This window comes from Nomascus leucogenys, chromosome 20 (genome assembly GCF_006542625.1).
Source record: "Nomascus leucogenys isolate Asia chromosome 20, Asia_NLE_v1, whole genome shotgun sequence".
Taxonomy (NCBI): domain Eukaryota; kingdom Metazoa; phylum Chordata; class Mammalia; order Primates; family Hylobatidae; genus Nomascus; species Nomascus leucogenys.
In genome coordinates this window covers 82,979,807-82,993,617 of record NC_044400.1, presented here as the reverse complement: position 1 = coordinate 82,993,617, position 13,811 = coordinate 82,979,807, and the positions used below count along the sequence as shown (strand labels likewise).

Here is a 13,811-nt window from a genome sequence, read left to right as displayed (position 1 = left end):
TCTGGTCAGTTTGAGAACTTCAGGGCCCAATGGCAGAGCCCCAGCAGACAGACTCAGGGCAGATGGTGGTTGTCAGCCGGGAGGGGGCGCGGAGCCCTGGGGGTGGTCAGGCCCATGTGGCCTTGGGACGAGAGTGAAGAGGTGGGATCAGCTGCGGGAGACAGGGAAGTGGGTGACCGAGGCTCAGGGGGCTACAGCAAAGGCACCGGAGGCTTTTCCACACCCGAGTCCGTCCTCGGCCACGCCGGCCAGGTCAGGGGCTCAGTCCTGCGGGCCACCACAGCCGGCCACACAGGCGGGGAAGGTGAAGCTCCACGGAACACCCTGGTGGACAGCGGTGCCGTGGGGGCCACGGACCAGAAGGCGGAACCCGTGCTCTGGGCTGGGTGGGGTGGCAGCTGCCAGTTCAAGGTCTGTCTTTTGTTTATTTACTTCATAAAATACTCCAGGTGTTTTGTTAGAAATTATTCTTGGCCGGCCGTGGTGGCTCACATCTGTAATCCCAGCGCTTTGGGAGGCCTTGGTGAGCAGATCCTGAGGTCAGGAGTTGAGACCAGCCTGGCCAACATGGTCAAACCCCCGTCTCTACTAAAAATACAAAAAATTAGCTGGGTACTCAGGAGGCTGAGGCAGTAGAATGGCGTGAACCCGGGAGGTGGAGCTTGCAGTGAGCCGAGATCGTGCCATTGCACTCCAGCCTGGGCAACAGAGCGAGACTCCGTCTCAAAAAAAAAAAAAAAAAATTAGCTGGGTGTGGTGGTGCACGCCTGTAGTCCCAGCTACATGGGAGGCTGAGGCAGAAGTGCTTGAATCCAGAAGGCAGAAGTTGCAGTGAGCTGAGATCACACCACTGCACTCCAGCCTAGTGACAGAGCAAGACTTTGTCTCAAAAAAAAAAGCAAAGAAAAGAAATTACTGTCTTAGTGTTGATAAATCTGCCTTTATACATACCAATAGTTGTGCACACTGAGAGAAGTAGGCAGTTTGGGATCTGAAACTGGCCTGGTGACACTGCGGGTGTGGCAGGCGGGCAGATGCGGGCACAGGCGGGCGCTTCCCACACTGTTGAGGCCACCAGAGCCTGCGCTTCTGTGGTTGGTTTTGATGAGGACTCGTATTTCAGCTCCTGTTTCTCCGCGTCAGAGGCTGTGTGAAGCGCGTATTGCGGACCGTTGGCCACGCTGTGAGGAGTGTACATGTGGAGCTGTGGCAATCATGGGAAGTTCTGTTTCCAGCTTTAAGCTTTCGTTTACATTTCTGCATATCAAGAAATGATAAATTAAGACCTAATGAGAAGTTGTGGACTAGACGTGGGGTGTGTAGGCTGCTGGGAGGAGGGGCAGCGGCCCTGAGGGGTTGTGGGGCCCATGGGACCATCTGACCCAGTGCATGGTGGAGCTGTGTCCATGTGAGGAGGGAGTAGGAACGGGCTCTGTGCCGTGGCTCCGTGGGCTGCCTAGGGCTGCTGTGGGTTCTGCGCTGTGGCTCCGTGGGCTGCATGGACTCTGTGCTGTGGCTCCGTGGGCTGCTGAGGGCTGCTGTGGGCTCTGCACTGTGGCTCTGTGGGCTGCTGAGGGCTGCTGTGGGTTTTGCGCTGTGGCTCTGTGGGCTGCTGTGGCTCTGCGCTGTGGCTCCGTGGGCTGCGTGGACTCCGTGCTGTGGCTCCGTGGGCTGCTGAGGGCTGCTGTGGGTTTTGCGCTGTGGCTCTGTGGGCTGCTGTGGGCTCTGCGCTGTGGCTCTGTGGGCTGCCGAGGGCTGCTGTGGGTTTTGCGCTGTGGCTCTGTGGGCTGCTGTGGGCTCTGCGCTGTGGCTCCATGGGCTGCTGTGGGCTCTGCGGGCTGCTGTGGGCTCTGCGCTGTGGCTCTGTGGGCTGCTGTGGGCTCTGCGTTGTGGCTCTGAGGGCTGCTGTGGGTTCTGCGCTGTGGCTCCGTGGGCTGCTGTGGGCTCTGCGCTGTGGCTCCATGGGCTGCTGTGGGCTCTGCGGGCTGCTGTGGGCTCTGCGCTGTGGCTCTGAGGGCTGCGTGGACTCCGTGCTGTGGCTCTGTGGGCTGCTGAGGGCTGCTGTGGGTTTTGCGCTGTGGCTCCGTGGGCTGCTGTGGGCTCTGCGCTGTGGCTCCGTGGGCTGCTGAGGGCTCTGCGCTGTGGCTCTGTGGGCTGCCGAGGGCTGCTGTGGGTTCTGCTCTTATTTGCCCGGGGGAAACCCAAGTCGCCGCCCCTCCTGTCCAGCCTCAGTGCTCGTCCCCAGGTCCCCCAGCACGTGACCACAGATGATGACGGAGCCTCCCGGAGCCACCTCAGTTTCCCCAGCCGGCCCCTCACTGGCCTCCCCATCTCAGGAGCCCTGGGGCCACTCTCCGCCAGGCTCTCTGTGGCTCCGATTAACCCTCAGGTCGTCCAGCCTCTTCCGAGCCATGGTTAGGATCAGCCCCGTCCACCGTGTGTCCATGGAAGTGAAACAGGCCACCAGCAGTGGGCAGCCGCGGGTGGGACGGGCTGTGGGACGGGCTGGCGGGCAGGAATGGTCTCGCGGGTGCGCACCTGGGCTGTGTGGCGCTGCGGCCATGGCTCCTGCACGCCGGGGTCAGCAGCCATCTCATCGGGTTTTTAATGTGCATTTTCCAGTTTACTGATACAGCTGAGCATTTAAAACATGCTTATTTGTAATTTCTCTTTTGTGAAGCTCTCTGTTGGCTGGAGTGGGGCTGGCAAACCCTGTGACGGAGCAGATGGTGAATATCATGCGGCCTCAGGCCTCCCGCCAACGAGCAGCGCTGTGTGCTGGGAGCAGGCCCTGCAAGGGGCTGGCAAGCCCGCTCCACAGCCCGCGGGGCACGGCCAGGCCATGGCGGCCAGGCCCTGGTCTAGGTTGCGGCCCTGGAGGCACTGCCGAAATTGCCCTCAGGCCTTGGCTTTTTTTCTCCATGGCGCTTTTGGATAACTCAGGGTGCTTGTCTTTGACTTTGCATTTCCTTCACAGTCAGTTTTGTTTTCTGTGTCGTAAATCTTTTCCTCATCCACGATCGTGACGATACCCTCCTTAGCAACCTCCAAAGGTTCACGGTCGCCTTTTCCAGTGTCCTCACCCACCCGGCCCTAGTTATTTTTGTGGTGGGATGGTGCAATACAAGCTGAGAATTTGGCTTTTTTTTTCTAATTTCACCACAGGAATGATGTTTGTGGTGTGTGTTTTTAATTGTAAGATACACACTAAAATTCACCAGTTTTATTGTGCAGTTTGGGGACTTTTCACCACCTGTCCAGTCTCATGGACTCACCAGCAGTGCTGGCCCAGAGCTTGGTCCCCGCAGGCCTCCCTCAGGCCCTTCTGTGGCCAGTCCATGCCCTGCCTGGACTGTGTGCGTCCCACCTGCGTCCTCCCATGAGACTTGCTGTTGTTCTGGAATTGCGTGGCGCGTGGGAACGTGTGTGCGCTCCTGCGTCTGCCCCTTTCCCCCGTGGGATCGTGGGCACCTGCGCTGTTCACTTTCACTGCCGAGCCGCGTCTGCGTGGGGAGGGGTTACGTTGTGTTTATCATCCGCCTTCTGATGGACTAGGTGGTTGTTTCCAGTTTGGGGCTGTTAGGAAAAGGGCTGCTTTGAACATTCTTGTGTAAGACTTTGAGAGGATGTGTGTGTTAGCGAGTGTCTTTTTTTTTTTTTTTTTTTTTGAGATGGAGTTTCACTCTTATTCCCCAGGTTGGAGTGCAAGGTGCGATCTCGACTCACTGCAATCTCCACCTCCCAGGTTCAAGCGATTCTCCTGTCTCAGCCTCCCGAGTAGCTGGGATTACAGGCATGTGTCACCATGTCCGGGTGGTTTTTGTATTTTTACTAGAGATGGGGTTTCTCTACGTTCGTCAGGCTGGTCTCGAACTCCCGACCTCAGGGGATCTGCCCGCCTCAGCCTCCCAAAGTGCTGGGATTATAGGCATGAGCCACTGCGCCCGGCCATGTCTTTTTTTTTTTTTTTTTTTTGAGATGGAGTCTCACTCTGTCACCCAGGCTGGAGTGCAGTGCCGTGACCTCAGCTCACTACAGCCTCCGCCTCCCAGGTTCAAGTGATTCTCCTGCCTCAGCCTCCTGAGTAGCTGGGACCACAGGCGCCTGCTACCACGCCCAGCTAATTTTTTGTAATTTTGGTAGAGACAGGGTTTCACCATGTTGGCCAGGCTGGTCTCGAACTCCTGATCTCATGTGATCCACCTGCCTTGGCCTCCCAAAGTGCTAGGATTATAGGCATGAGCCACTGCACACCCAGCTGAGTGTCTTCAACAGAAAATGTATTTGGTTAAAGGTATTTCCTTCTCTTCTTAATTTGCTAAGAGTTTTGTGTTTGTTTGTTTTTGAGACGGAGTCTCACTCTGTCGTCCAGGGTGGAGTGCAGTGGCGTGATCTTGGCTCACTGCAAGCTCCGCCTCCCAGGTTCAAGCGATTCTCCTGCCTCAGCCTCCCAAGTAGCTGGGACTACAGGCACCTGCCATTATACCCAGCTAATTTTTTGTATTTTTAGTAGAGACAGAGTTTCACCGTGTTAGCCAGAATGGTCTCCATCTCCTGACCTCATGATCTGCCAGCCTCGGCTTCTCAAAGTGCTGGGATTACAGGCATGAGCCACTATGCCTGGCTGATGAGCGAGACTCCATCTCAAAAAAAAAAAAATTGGGCTGCGCACGGTGGCTCACACCTGTAATCTCAGCACTTTGGGAGGCTGAGGTGGGAGGATCACTTGAGCCCAGGAGTTTGCAGCCAGCCTGGATAACAGACCGAGACCCTGTCTCTACTAAAAAGACAAAAATTAGCCAGGTGTGGTGGTGCATGCCTGTAATCCCAGCTACTCACGAGGCTGAGGTGGGAGGATTGCTCAGGCCCAGGAGGTCAGGGCTGCAGTGAGCCGAGATGGCACCACTGCACTCCAGCCTGGGTGGCAGAGCAAGATCCTGTCTCAAAAAAAAAAAAAGAAATAATAATAATTATAATGAGATCCTTCAGGCCCACAAGCCACAGTTCAGGTGCTCCACGCCACGTGTGGTCAGCAGCCGTGCTGTTGAGCAGGGAGATGCGGAAGCCCCCAGTGTTGCAGAATATTCTGGAAGCCTGGCTTTGAGCCTGGCTTCATTCTCTTCATCTTGTTTCTCTTCTCCCTAACTCAAGTGCCTCAGAAACGCCTGCTGATCTCCCCTTATATTTGCCTGGGAAGACTATACTCTTTCCCTTCTTCCTCCCTTTTTATATAAAAGTTAACTAAGCTTCAAAGATTAGTTAATAAAAAGTGCAGTTATGGGAAACCGGAAGAGTAGAAATGATACAAATGGGGTAGAAAATGAAGAGCATGAAAGTATTTAATCTCTATCACTAAAGCCACAGACACTGTACGTCATCCCAGGCCCCCACTTTCCCCAGTCTGACTCCAGCCACCCTTTTCCCCAACTCAGACAGGAACGTGGGGGAGGCCACCGAGGTTCCCGGGGAAGCACTCCCAGCATGGCAGTCACCCTGATGCCCTGTCCCAGACGCAGGGTCCCTAGGTGGTCTCCTGGTCCCAGGTGGGGACCGTGTCCCTCCCCTGCCCCTCCCTGCCTGTCTGGGGCCCCAGGTGCCCTCCCTGTCCTCATCCCCACAGAGCCCAACACCAGGCTCAGTGCCCACACCGGGACCCTTGGTGCACATCTGCGAGGTGCAGGCAGATCTGTGACTGGGAGAGAACACGGTGCCCTGTGCACAGCAGCAAAATTGCGGGCATCTTGTGGCTGCGTCGCGCGGCCGGCCGTCACTGCATTGCCTCTGAGGCCCTGCATTTCCCCAGATCACCCCTGAAATTCACCCCTCCTCCGGGGGGCTTCCACAGACCCACATCCTGCCTTCTTGGGCCCAAAACAGCATGATGGGGCCCCAAGGTGCCCCCCCCCCCCGTGGGCCGCGTGCCCACGCCTGCTGTCTCCGATGCCTTGGGTCTGGGCCTCAGAGACGCCCGACAGGCACCGAGAGCAGCCCGTGTCTCCCGGGTAGAGCCTGTTCTTCACGGTCCCTGAAGAACTTTTGGTTATTTTAAGCACGGAACAGACCAGTGTAACCGAGCCAGGCTTGGCACCGCGGGTGGGGTGGGGGTCGTCCGCCTGCGGCCGACGGGTAACCCTGTTGTGCTTTTTCTCCGCAGGCATCACAATGTAGCAGGGACCCCAGGCGTGGTGCTCAGGTAAGCGCGCGCAGGCCGACTGCCCTTCTCGTTCCGCGCCTGTGAACTGCCGGACTCCGCCGGGACCATGCTTTGTGCATGTGATCGCCGTTCCTTGCAGTGCCTCTAAAACGCAGGCTCTGAGGACAGGCTGGAGCCGTGCGTGGGTCCTTAGCTTTACTCCCGGTCAGTACTTCTGATTGACCCCATTCCGCCGTTTGCTCGGTAGGCCTTGGTTGCAAGTTCTAGTAGGAATGGCGAAGTTGTGGCAGTCACACATCCATGACGCGAAGTGAACTAACAGGTGCCGTTTCTGTGCTAGAAAATGGAAAAAGAGCCAGGGCCAGAAGGAGGGTGCAGAAGCGAGCCCGCGTGCGGAGCCAGGAGGCAGCGTCGCGTGGAAGTGCTGGCCTGAAGCCTCCATGCCCCGGCAGAGGGACGGACACGTGGACGTCTAGCGGAGGTGAGGCCCACGCCCCCCGAGGGGGTCCTGCTGACTCCTTGCCCTGCCCTGTTGCTGGTTGTGGGGAGGGCCGGCGATCATGAGTAGCTGGCTGGTCAGGACACGATGCAGCGTTCACGGTTCACTGCCGAGTTTTCCTGGCCCCTCCCGTGAGAGTCCAAAGTCCAGCCAGCTATGGGGGGCCCAGGCCTCCATGGCAGTGCGGGGTGCAGAGGGCTGGTCTCCTTCTGTCACTGGTTCACTTGGGTGACGGCGTGTTGCGGAGGAGCAGTGCTGCATGGGGGCCGAGGCTGGGGCCTCAGCCCAGTGAGTTGTGAGGCAGTCGACTAGCACCCAGCAGGGAGGTCCTCAGGGCCGCAGGGCAGGGCTCTCTCTCCCATCCCGGGTGCTCTTTCCCCTCCCAGGTGGGCGTGGTCCTCAGGGTCATAGGGCGGGGCTCCCCTCCCCCCCGGTGGGCGTGGTCCTCGGGCATAGGGTGGAGCTCCCCCTCCCCTCCCCTGCCCTCCCCTCCCCTCCCCTGCCCTCCCCTCCCCTCCCCTGCCCTCCCCTCCCCTGCCCTGCCCTCCCCTCCCCTCCGCTGCCCTCCCCTCCCGTCACCTGCCCTCCCCTCCCCTCCCCTGCCCTCCCCTCCCCTGCCCTCCCCTCCCCTCCCCTGCCCTCCCCTCCCCTCCCCTCCCTCCCCTCCCCTCCCCTCCCCTCCCCTCCCCTGCCCTCCCCTCCCCTCCCCTGCCCTCCCTCTCCCTTCTTGGGCAGGCTCCCGTGTCCTCAGTACGCATCAGGTCTCCCGAATCTCACAGCCCTACAGGGAGGAGGAAGGGAGGATTTGACTTTGGAAGTCTCTGTGACCAGGTGAGGACCCTAGGTGTGAAGGTGGTGGCAGAGTGGTCGGGGACAGGCCTCACCCGCAAACATGTGGCCCCTGGATGAGCCCAGCTCTCAGCTGCTTCGTGGGACGGCAGCTGGACGCCCAGGCCCGTGCCTGCAGCAGGCGATGTGGGGCTCGGCAGAGAGCTCCAGGCTGGGCCTCTTGGTGGCGGTGATGACAGAAGTGGTGTCACCCATGCAGCAGTTTGGGTTGGCAGCTTTCTGTCCCCACTGAGGGAAACTCGTTCCTGCTGCTGCCCTGGTGAAAGGTGTGGGGAGCGAACTCCTAGTAGTGGGGTGAACCCTGGCCACCCCGAGTCCCCGCCAGCCTCCACACGCGGAGCGACCCTGCTCTCTTGCCTCAAGCACAGAAGCAAATCACCAGGCTCTGCTGGCCGTCGTGCGGTGACATCGGGGGTCACCTCCCTGAAGGCGCAGGTCTGGTGGGCGAGCAGAGCGGCTGCAGCAGCTCTCAAGGCAAGGCCTCTGCCAGCCACTGTGGCCTGGCATTGTGCCCATCCCGTGAGGGTAGGGTGGGGCCCCTGCCGCGTGCTGCCTCCGCCGCTGCCCCGTGCTCCCTCAGGCTCTGGGAGACACAGCCTCAGGAGACACTGTGGAAGCTGCGCCGGCCCGGAAGTGAATGGGGAGGAGGGGGTATGAGCACACAGCCCAGACTCTAAACTGGGCCCAAGGGACGCGCTGTGAGCCGCAGAGGGTCCAGGTGCCCAGAGCCTGCCCATCCTCATCCCATCCGGCAGCTCTGCCTTCGCGGGCTCCTCCTGCTCCCTCCGCTTTCACAGAAGACAGACGGCCCGGGGATCCTGCCTCTGCAGCTTTATGGACCCTCCTCAGTCCTCACTTCGGGAGGAGAGGAGGGGGTGTTGAGCACAGAGAGAAGCCAGTGCTGGGGGAGCCGGGGGCTTTTGAAAAGGTGGGCTTGTCCCAGACACTGGATTGCTGACTGTGCCCTGCACATGGGAGCCTGGGACCCCGTGAGCCCAAGAGGCTCCTGCCGCCCAGGCTTCAGGGCCTGAGCTGTTCTCCCTGGGGGCGGCCGTCAGAGCTCAGCCAAGGATGAAAGGCATGGAAGAGTTTCAGATGTTAATCGCGTTTTCTCTTGCAGAAGCCAAAGATGTTGACCAGGAAGATCAAGCTGTGGGACATCAACGCCCACATCACCTGCCGCCTGTGCAGCGGGTACCTCATCGACGCCACCACGGTGACCGAGTGTCTGCACACCTGTACGTGCCCCGCCCGCGCCACCCAGGGAGGGCGCGCCCTTCCCAGCTCTGTGCTCTTCACAACCTTGGCTTTTGTGTTACCACACGCTTTTAGCTCAAGCCCAGACAAAAGCAGGACCCAGGACCGGGGCAGAGACGATCTTGAAGATAAGTCAGAAAAGACATTTCACACTAAAGGTCCTGTGGGTGGTTTCAGAGCAGATGAGGCCTCACTTAGGAGAGCGAAACACAGGAGAGACCCCACGTTCCTCCTGCCGAGCAGCAAGGCCAGTAGCCGCTGTAACACAGCGCTCACTGCCGGCAGTTTCCAGATCTCCAAAGGAGTTCCTTAAATCCTTCGAAGGGGAACCTGCCAGTGTGTTCCTCACACTTGATGTGCGTCCTCACACCTGATGAGTCTGTGCTTTGATGTTAGAGGACTCACGACTGGGGCTGGACCTGAGTGTTTCTCTAAGTGTGGCTACAGCTGACGGGCAGGTGCCATCCGTCAGGCTGAGGCTTGGCTCTTATGCTAACATGAGGCCCCATGGCTGGTGGCCCTGCTGGTATGGAGAACCACTGTGTGCGTCTCTTGATGGCTGAGGAGCATTTTGTTTAAACAGGATCTTTAAAATGAAGTATATACTTAGAACACAAGTGATGCTTGTGTATTTCTCACTTTAGAAAATAAAATATTTGCCAATTTGATAGAATTTTGACTTTAACTTTAATCGTATTTTTAGATATTGGTTAGCATATTTTATGTTAGGTTATTTTCATTTGATTTTATCTAGTTGTACGTAGAAGACACTCTCATCTTTTAGGACAAAGTGTTGTAAAATTCTGTTTTAGCCCATGTTCTGATGACCCACAGCTCTCTCACCTTTGAGCATCATATAAGTTTTTCTTCCCACTTAATTCCTAACCCTGCCTCTTTGAGGAGGCCCATTGACGGGGCAGTTAAAACCGTCTCATTGCTTCTGAGACCAGAATGGCAAGATGTTTCCTTTCAGAAGCCAAGAGCCACAAGGAGGACAGCAGTGAGCATCTGCACAAAAATGAGCTCAGAGATGCCTGTGTTCAGTGGAGCACACGGGTGGGGTGGGCGCCCTGGCTCTAGACTCTCTCCTAACACACCTGTGCTTTGATGACAGTCTGCAGGAGCTGCCTGGTGAAGTACCTGGAGGAGAACAACACCTGCCCCACCTGCAGGATCGTGATCCACCAGAGCCACCCCCTGCAGTACATCGGGTGAGTGTGGGCCTTCCCAGGCCACAGTACGTGGGGTGAGTGCCCCAGGCGTCTCTGTGAGTGTGGGTGTTCCCAGGCCACAGTACATGGGGTGAGTGCCCCTGGGTGTCTCTGTGAGTGTGGGTGTTCCCAGGCCATAGTACGTGGGGTGAGTGCCCCCGGGCGTCCCTGTGAGTGTGGGTGTTCTCAGGCCATAGCGCTGTACCCCCATCCTGCCTTGGCAGCAGCCTCTCCTGACCAAGGGCACGCCAGGAGCTGCACATGAAGAACCTGGGTCCAGCGCTCACCAGGCCATCTTGCCAGGCCTGCCCAGGCTGTGCCTGCAGATACATTTCCATCAATACTTAGGTAGGCTGGGCTCAGTGGCTCACGCCTGTAATCCCAGCACTTTGGGAGGCCGAGGCAGGCGTATCACCTGAGGTCAGGAGTTTGAGACCAGCCTGACCAACATGGAGAAGCCCCATCTCTACTAAAAGTACAAAATTAGCCGGGTATGGTGGTGCATGCCTGTAATCCCAGCTACTTGGGAGGCTGAGGCAGGAGAATCGCTTGAACCCAGGAGGCCGAGGTTGCAGTAAGTGGAGATTGCGCCATTGTACTCCCGACAGAGCGAGACTCTGTCTCAAAAAAAAAAAAAAAAAAAATTCTTAGTCAAGTTAAATTGTTGGAGAGCCCTCAAGACCAAGTTGAATCTCATGAGTTTTACACAGAATTTGCTGAAGTTAAATTTGATGTGAGGTGGATACACCTTTCACCTTTCTGCCATGGAGCAGGTGGTCCTGGGGCCCTGGCCCTGCTGCCTCTGACACATGGCCGAGGTCTTTCTCCCTGTGCTGTGCTCTTCTGTCCAGGGTCACAGAGAGCCTGGACTCACCCCTGGGCCAGCCACCATTTCTGGAGAAGGCAACTCTTGCCTGGGCGTCAGCAGGAGGCCAAGGGGCCAGCCAGGTGGAGCGTGTGGTTCTCACAAAGATTTGGGAGGTCGTTCAGATTTGGGGGGTTGCTCCAAAGGAAGGGAAGTGCTCCCTGTACCACAAGAGGGTAGTAGAGATAATTCTGAAGACACATTTTGAAGGAGGAAAGGCAGATGTGTTTGTTTTTCCGTTTTTTATTATTATTATTTTTTAAATTTTATTTATTTTTCTTGAGATGGAGTCTTGCTCTGTCGCCAGGCTGGAGTACAATAGCGCCATCTCAGCTCACCGCAACCTCCGCCTTCTGGGTTCAAGGGATTCTCCTGTCTCAGCCTCCCGAGTAGCTGGAATTACAGGCGCCTGCCACTACGCCCGGCTAATTTTTGTATTTTTAGTAGAGATAGGGTTTCACCATGTTGGCCAGGCTGGTTTCGAACTCCTGACCTCAGGTCATCTGCCCTCCTTGGTCTCCCAAAATGCTAGGATTACAGGTGTGAGCCACCACACCCGGCCCTTACAGACTTTTCTTTACGTTATTTGGAAACATTCTAGAAAAGCCTCTGTTCAGTGGAAATCCCACAAAGACCAGGAGACCCCAGGAAGCACTTGGTGGGAGGGGCAGGGACGGTGTCCCCTGAGCGCGCGGGACGCTGGGAACCTGGGGTGTCCGCGGGGACGGTGTCCCCTGAGCGCGCGGGACGCAGGGAACCCGGGGTGTCCGCGGGGACGGTGTCCCCTGAGCGTGCGGGACGCGGGGAACCCGGGGTGTCCGCGGGGACAGTGTCCCCTGAGCGCGCGGGACGCGGGGAACCTGGGGTGTCCGGCAGACAGAAGCACGGGTTCCCAGAATAACCTTATCTGTCATTAGGCCGGGCACAGTGGCTCACGCCTGTAATCCCAGCACTTTGGGAGGCCGAGGCAGGTGGATCACGAGGTCAGGAGATCAAGACCATCCTGGGTAACACTCTGAAACCCTGTCTCTACTAAAAATACAAAAAAACTAAATTAGCCAGGCATGGTGGCGGGCACCTGTAGTCCCAGCTACTTGGAGGCTAAGGCGGGAGAATGGCGTGAACCTGGGAGGCGGAGCTTGCAGTGAGCCAAGGTTGCGCCACTGCACTCCAGCCTGGGCGACAGAGCGACGCTCCGTCTTAAAAAAAAAAAAAAAGAAAGAAATCTTAAACCTTATCTGTCATTATTTGAAATGTTTATAAGCAGCCAGAGCCCAAATTAAATGATGCATTAATTCAACTCATACATAGCTTTTGGTGACACAAACATTTTTTCATTTGTAAACTGGGAGTAAAATTCCAACAAAACTCCAGACTGGTGATTCCGAACTTTGATATTGTTAAATGGAAAATGTACAGGAATTATAGAATTAACATTTCTAGCTAACCCCACCTTTCTGTTCTTTTGCCAGTCATGACAGAACCATGCAAGATATTGTTTACAAATTGGTACCAGGCCTCCAAGAAGGTGAGTGTCCGACTGTCTCACTGATCCCTGAGGTCCCAGCCCGGCCTCTGCAGCCCCTGCTCTCCTGGAAGTTTGGTTCTCGGATGGGAGGCCCCTTTCCTTTTGGCTGAATCACCGTCTTCTCATCCCTGCTCTCAGCCCATCTTCATCTCCTTGGCTGGTCTCTTTTTTTGTCTGTCTAAGATGCGTAGAAATCTTTCTACCCCTTCTCTGTATTCATTCAGCAAGTATGGATCACATGTTTAGTGCGTGGGACCCCCAGGGGTCAACGCAGCTCCTGCCCCTCCTGGGACCCTGCCTTCTTCCTGGGTCCCACCTCCTGTCCCAGGCTTGCCTCCCCCCATCCCACAGCGCCAGCCTCCCCATAACGGAGGAGCAGCACGTTGGCAGAGCGGGTAGCTAGTGTTTCTAGAAAAACTTCACCATAAAGTCAAATTTCATTTAGAATTAAAAGAAATACCAAGTAGTACAAATACCCTGAAAGTGGAAATCGGTTGCTTGGGGATTGCTCAGCAGAAAGCTCCCCGGCTCCCGACACTCACGGTGGTGGTGGCCCTCCGCTGGCGACCGGCAAGGAGGCCAAGGAGGGGCCAGATCAGCGCCAGGTGGGCTGTCTTGGCATTCTGCTCATCAGACCTTTCAAAGGCAGATAGAGAAGCTGAGAATTCACTTGGGCTGGTTCTCACTGTATCTCAGAAGAGGGTTGGAATTCAAAACACAGCTGAATATGCCAGATCCATAGAAACCGTATCTCGCCTTTAATGCGTGACCCAGAGAATTATACTGTTGGAGGCTTCTTTCCCTACTCACAGAGTTCATTCATGCAGGAAGAATTTAGATTTCCTGAGTAAACGTAGATAGAAACAATTAGTCTTTTAATATCTGAAAGTTTTTTAGTCCTGGGAAAAGGCAAAGGATACATTTGAGTTAAATGCTGACACCTTAAGAAACGTTTGGGCCGGACGCGGTGGCTCACGCCTGTAATCCCAGTACTTCGGGAGGCCGAGGCGGGCGGATCACGAGGTCAGGAGATAAAGACCATCCTGGCGCACACAGTGAAACCCCGTCTCTACTAAAAATACAAAAAATTAGCCAGGCGTGGTGGCGGGCGCCTGTAGTCCCAGCTACTCAGGAGGCTGAGGCAGGAGAATGGCGTGAACCCGGGAGGCGGAGCTTGCAGTGAGCCGAGATCGCGCCACTGCACTCCAGCCTGGGAGACGGAGCAAGACTCCGTCTCGAAAAAAAAAAAAGAAACTTTTGCACCGAGTGTTTCAGATGCGTAGCAGTGGGCGGGATCACGGCGGGACCACAAGTTTTGTGACCCCCGCCAGTGCTGACACTTTAAGAAACGTTTGTGGCCAGGCGCAGTGGCTCACACCTGTAATCCCAGCACTTTGGGAGGCTGAGGCGGGTGGATCATCAGGTCAAGGGTTTGAGACCAGCCGGAC

At 56.6% G+C, this 13,811-nt stretch overlaps 1 protein-coding gene across 1 annotated transcript in view; it reads left to right on the top strand.

Moving 5' to 3' along the window:
* Positions 1-13,811, top strand: part of PCGF3 (polycomb group ring finger 3) — a 59,860-nt gene that overhangs the window by 17,177 nt on the left and 28,872 nt on the right. Inside the window, 6 exon segments of the mRNA XM_030801471.1 lie at positions 6,155-6,193; positions 6,495-6,635; positions 7,389-7,484; positions 8,623-8,740; positions 9,874-9,970; positions 12,308-12,363. Coding sequence (XP_030657331.1) covers positions 6,498-6,635; positions 7,389-7,484; positions 8,623-8,740; positions 9,874-9,970; positions 12,308-12,363 — 505 coding nt within the window. The 5' untranslated portion in view covers positions 6,155-6,193; positions 6,495-6,497.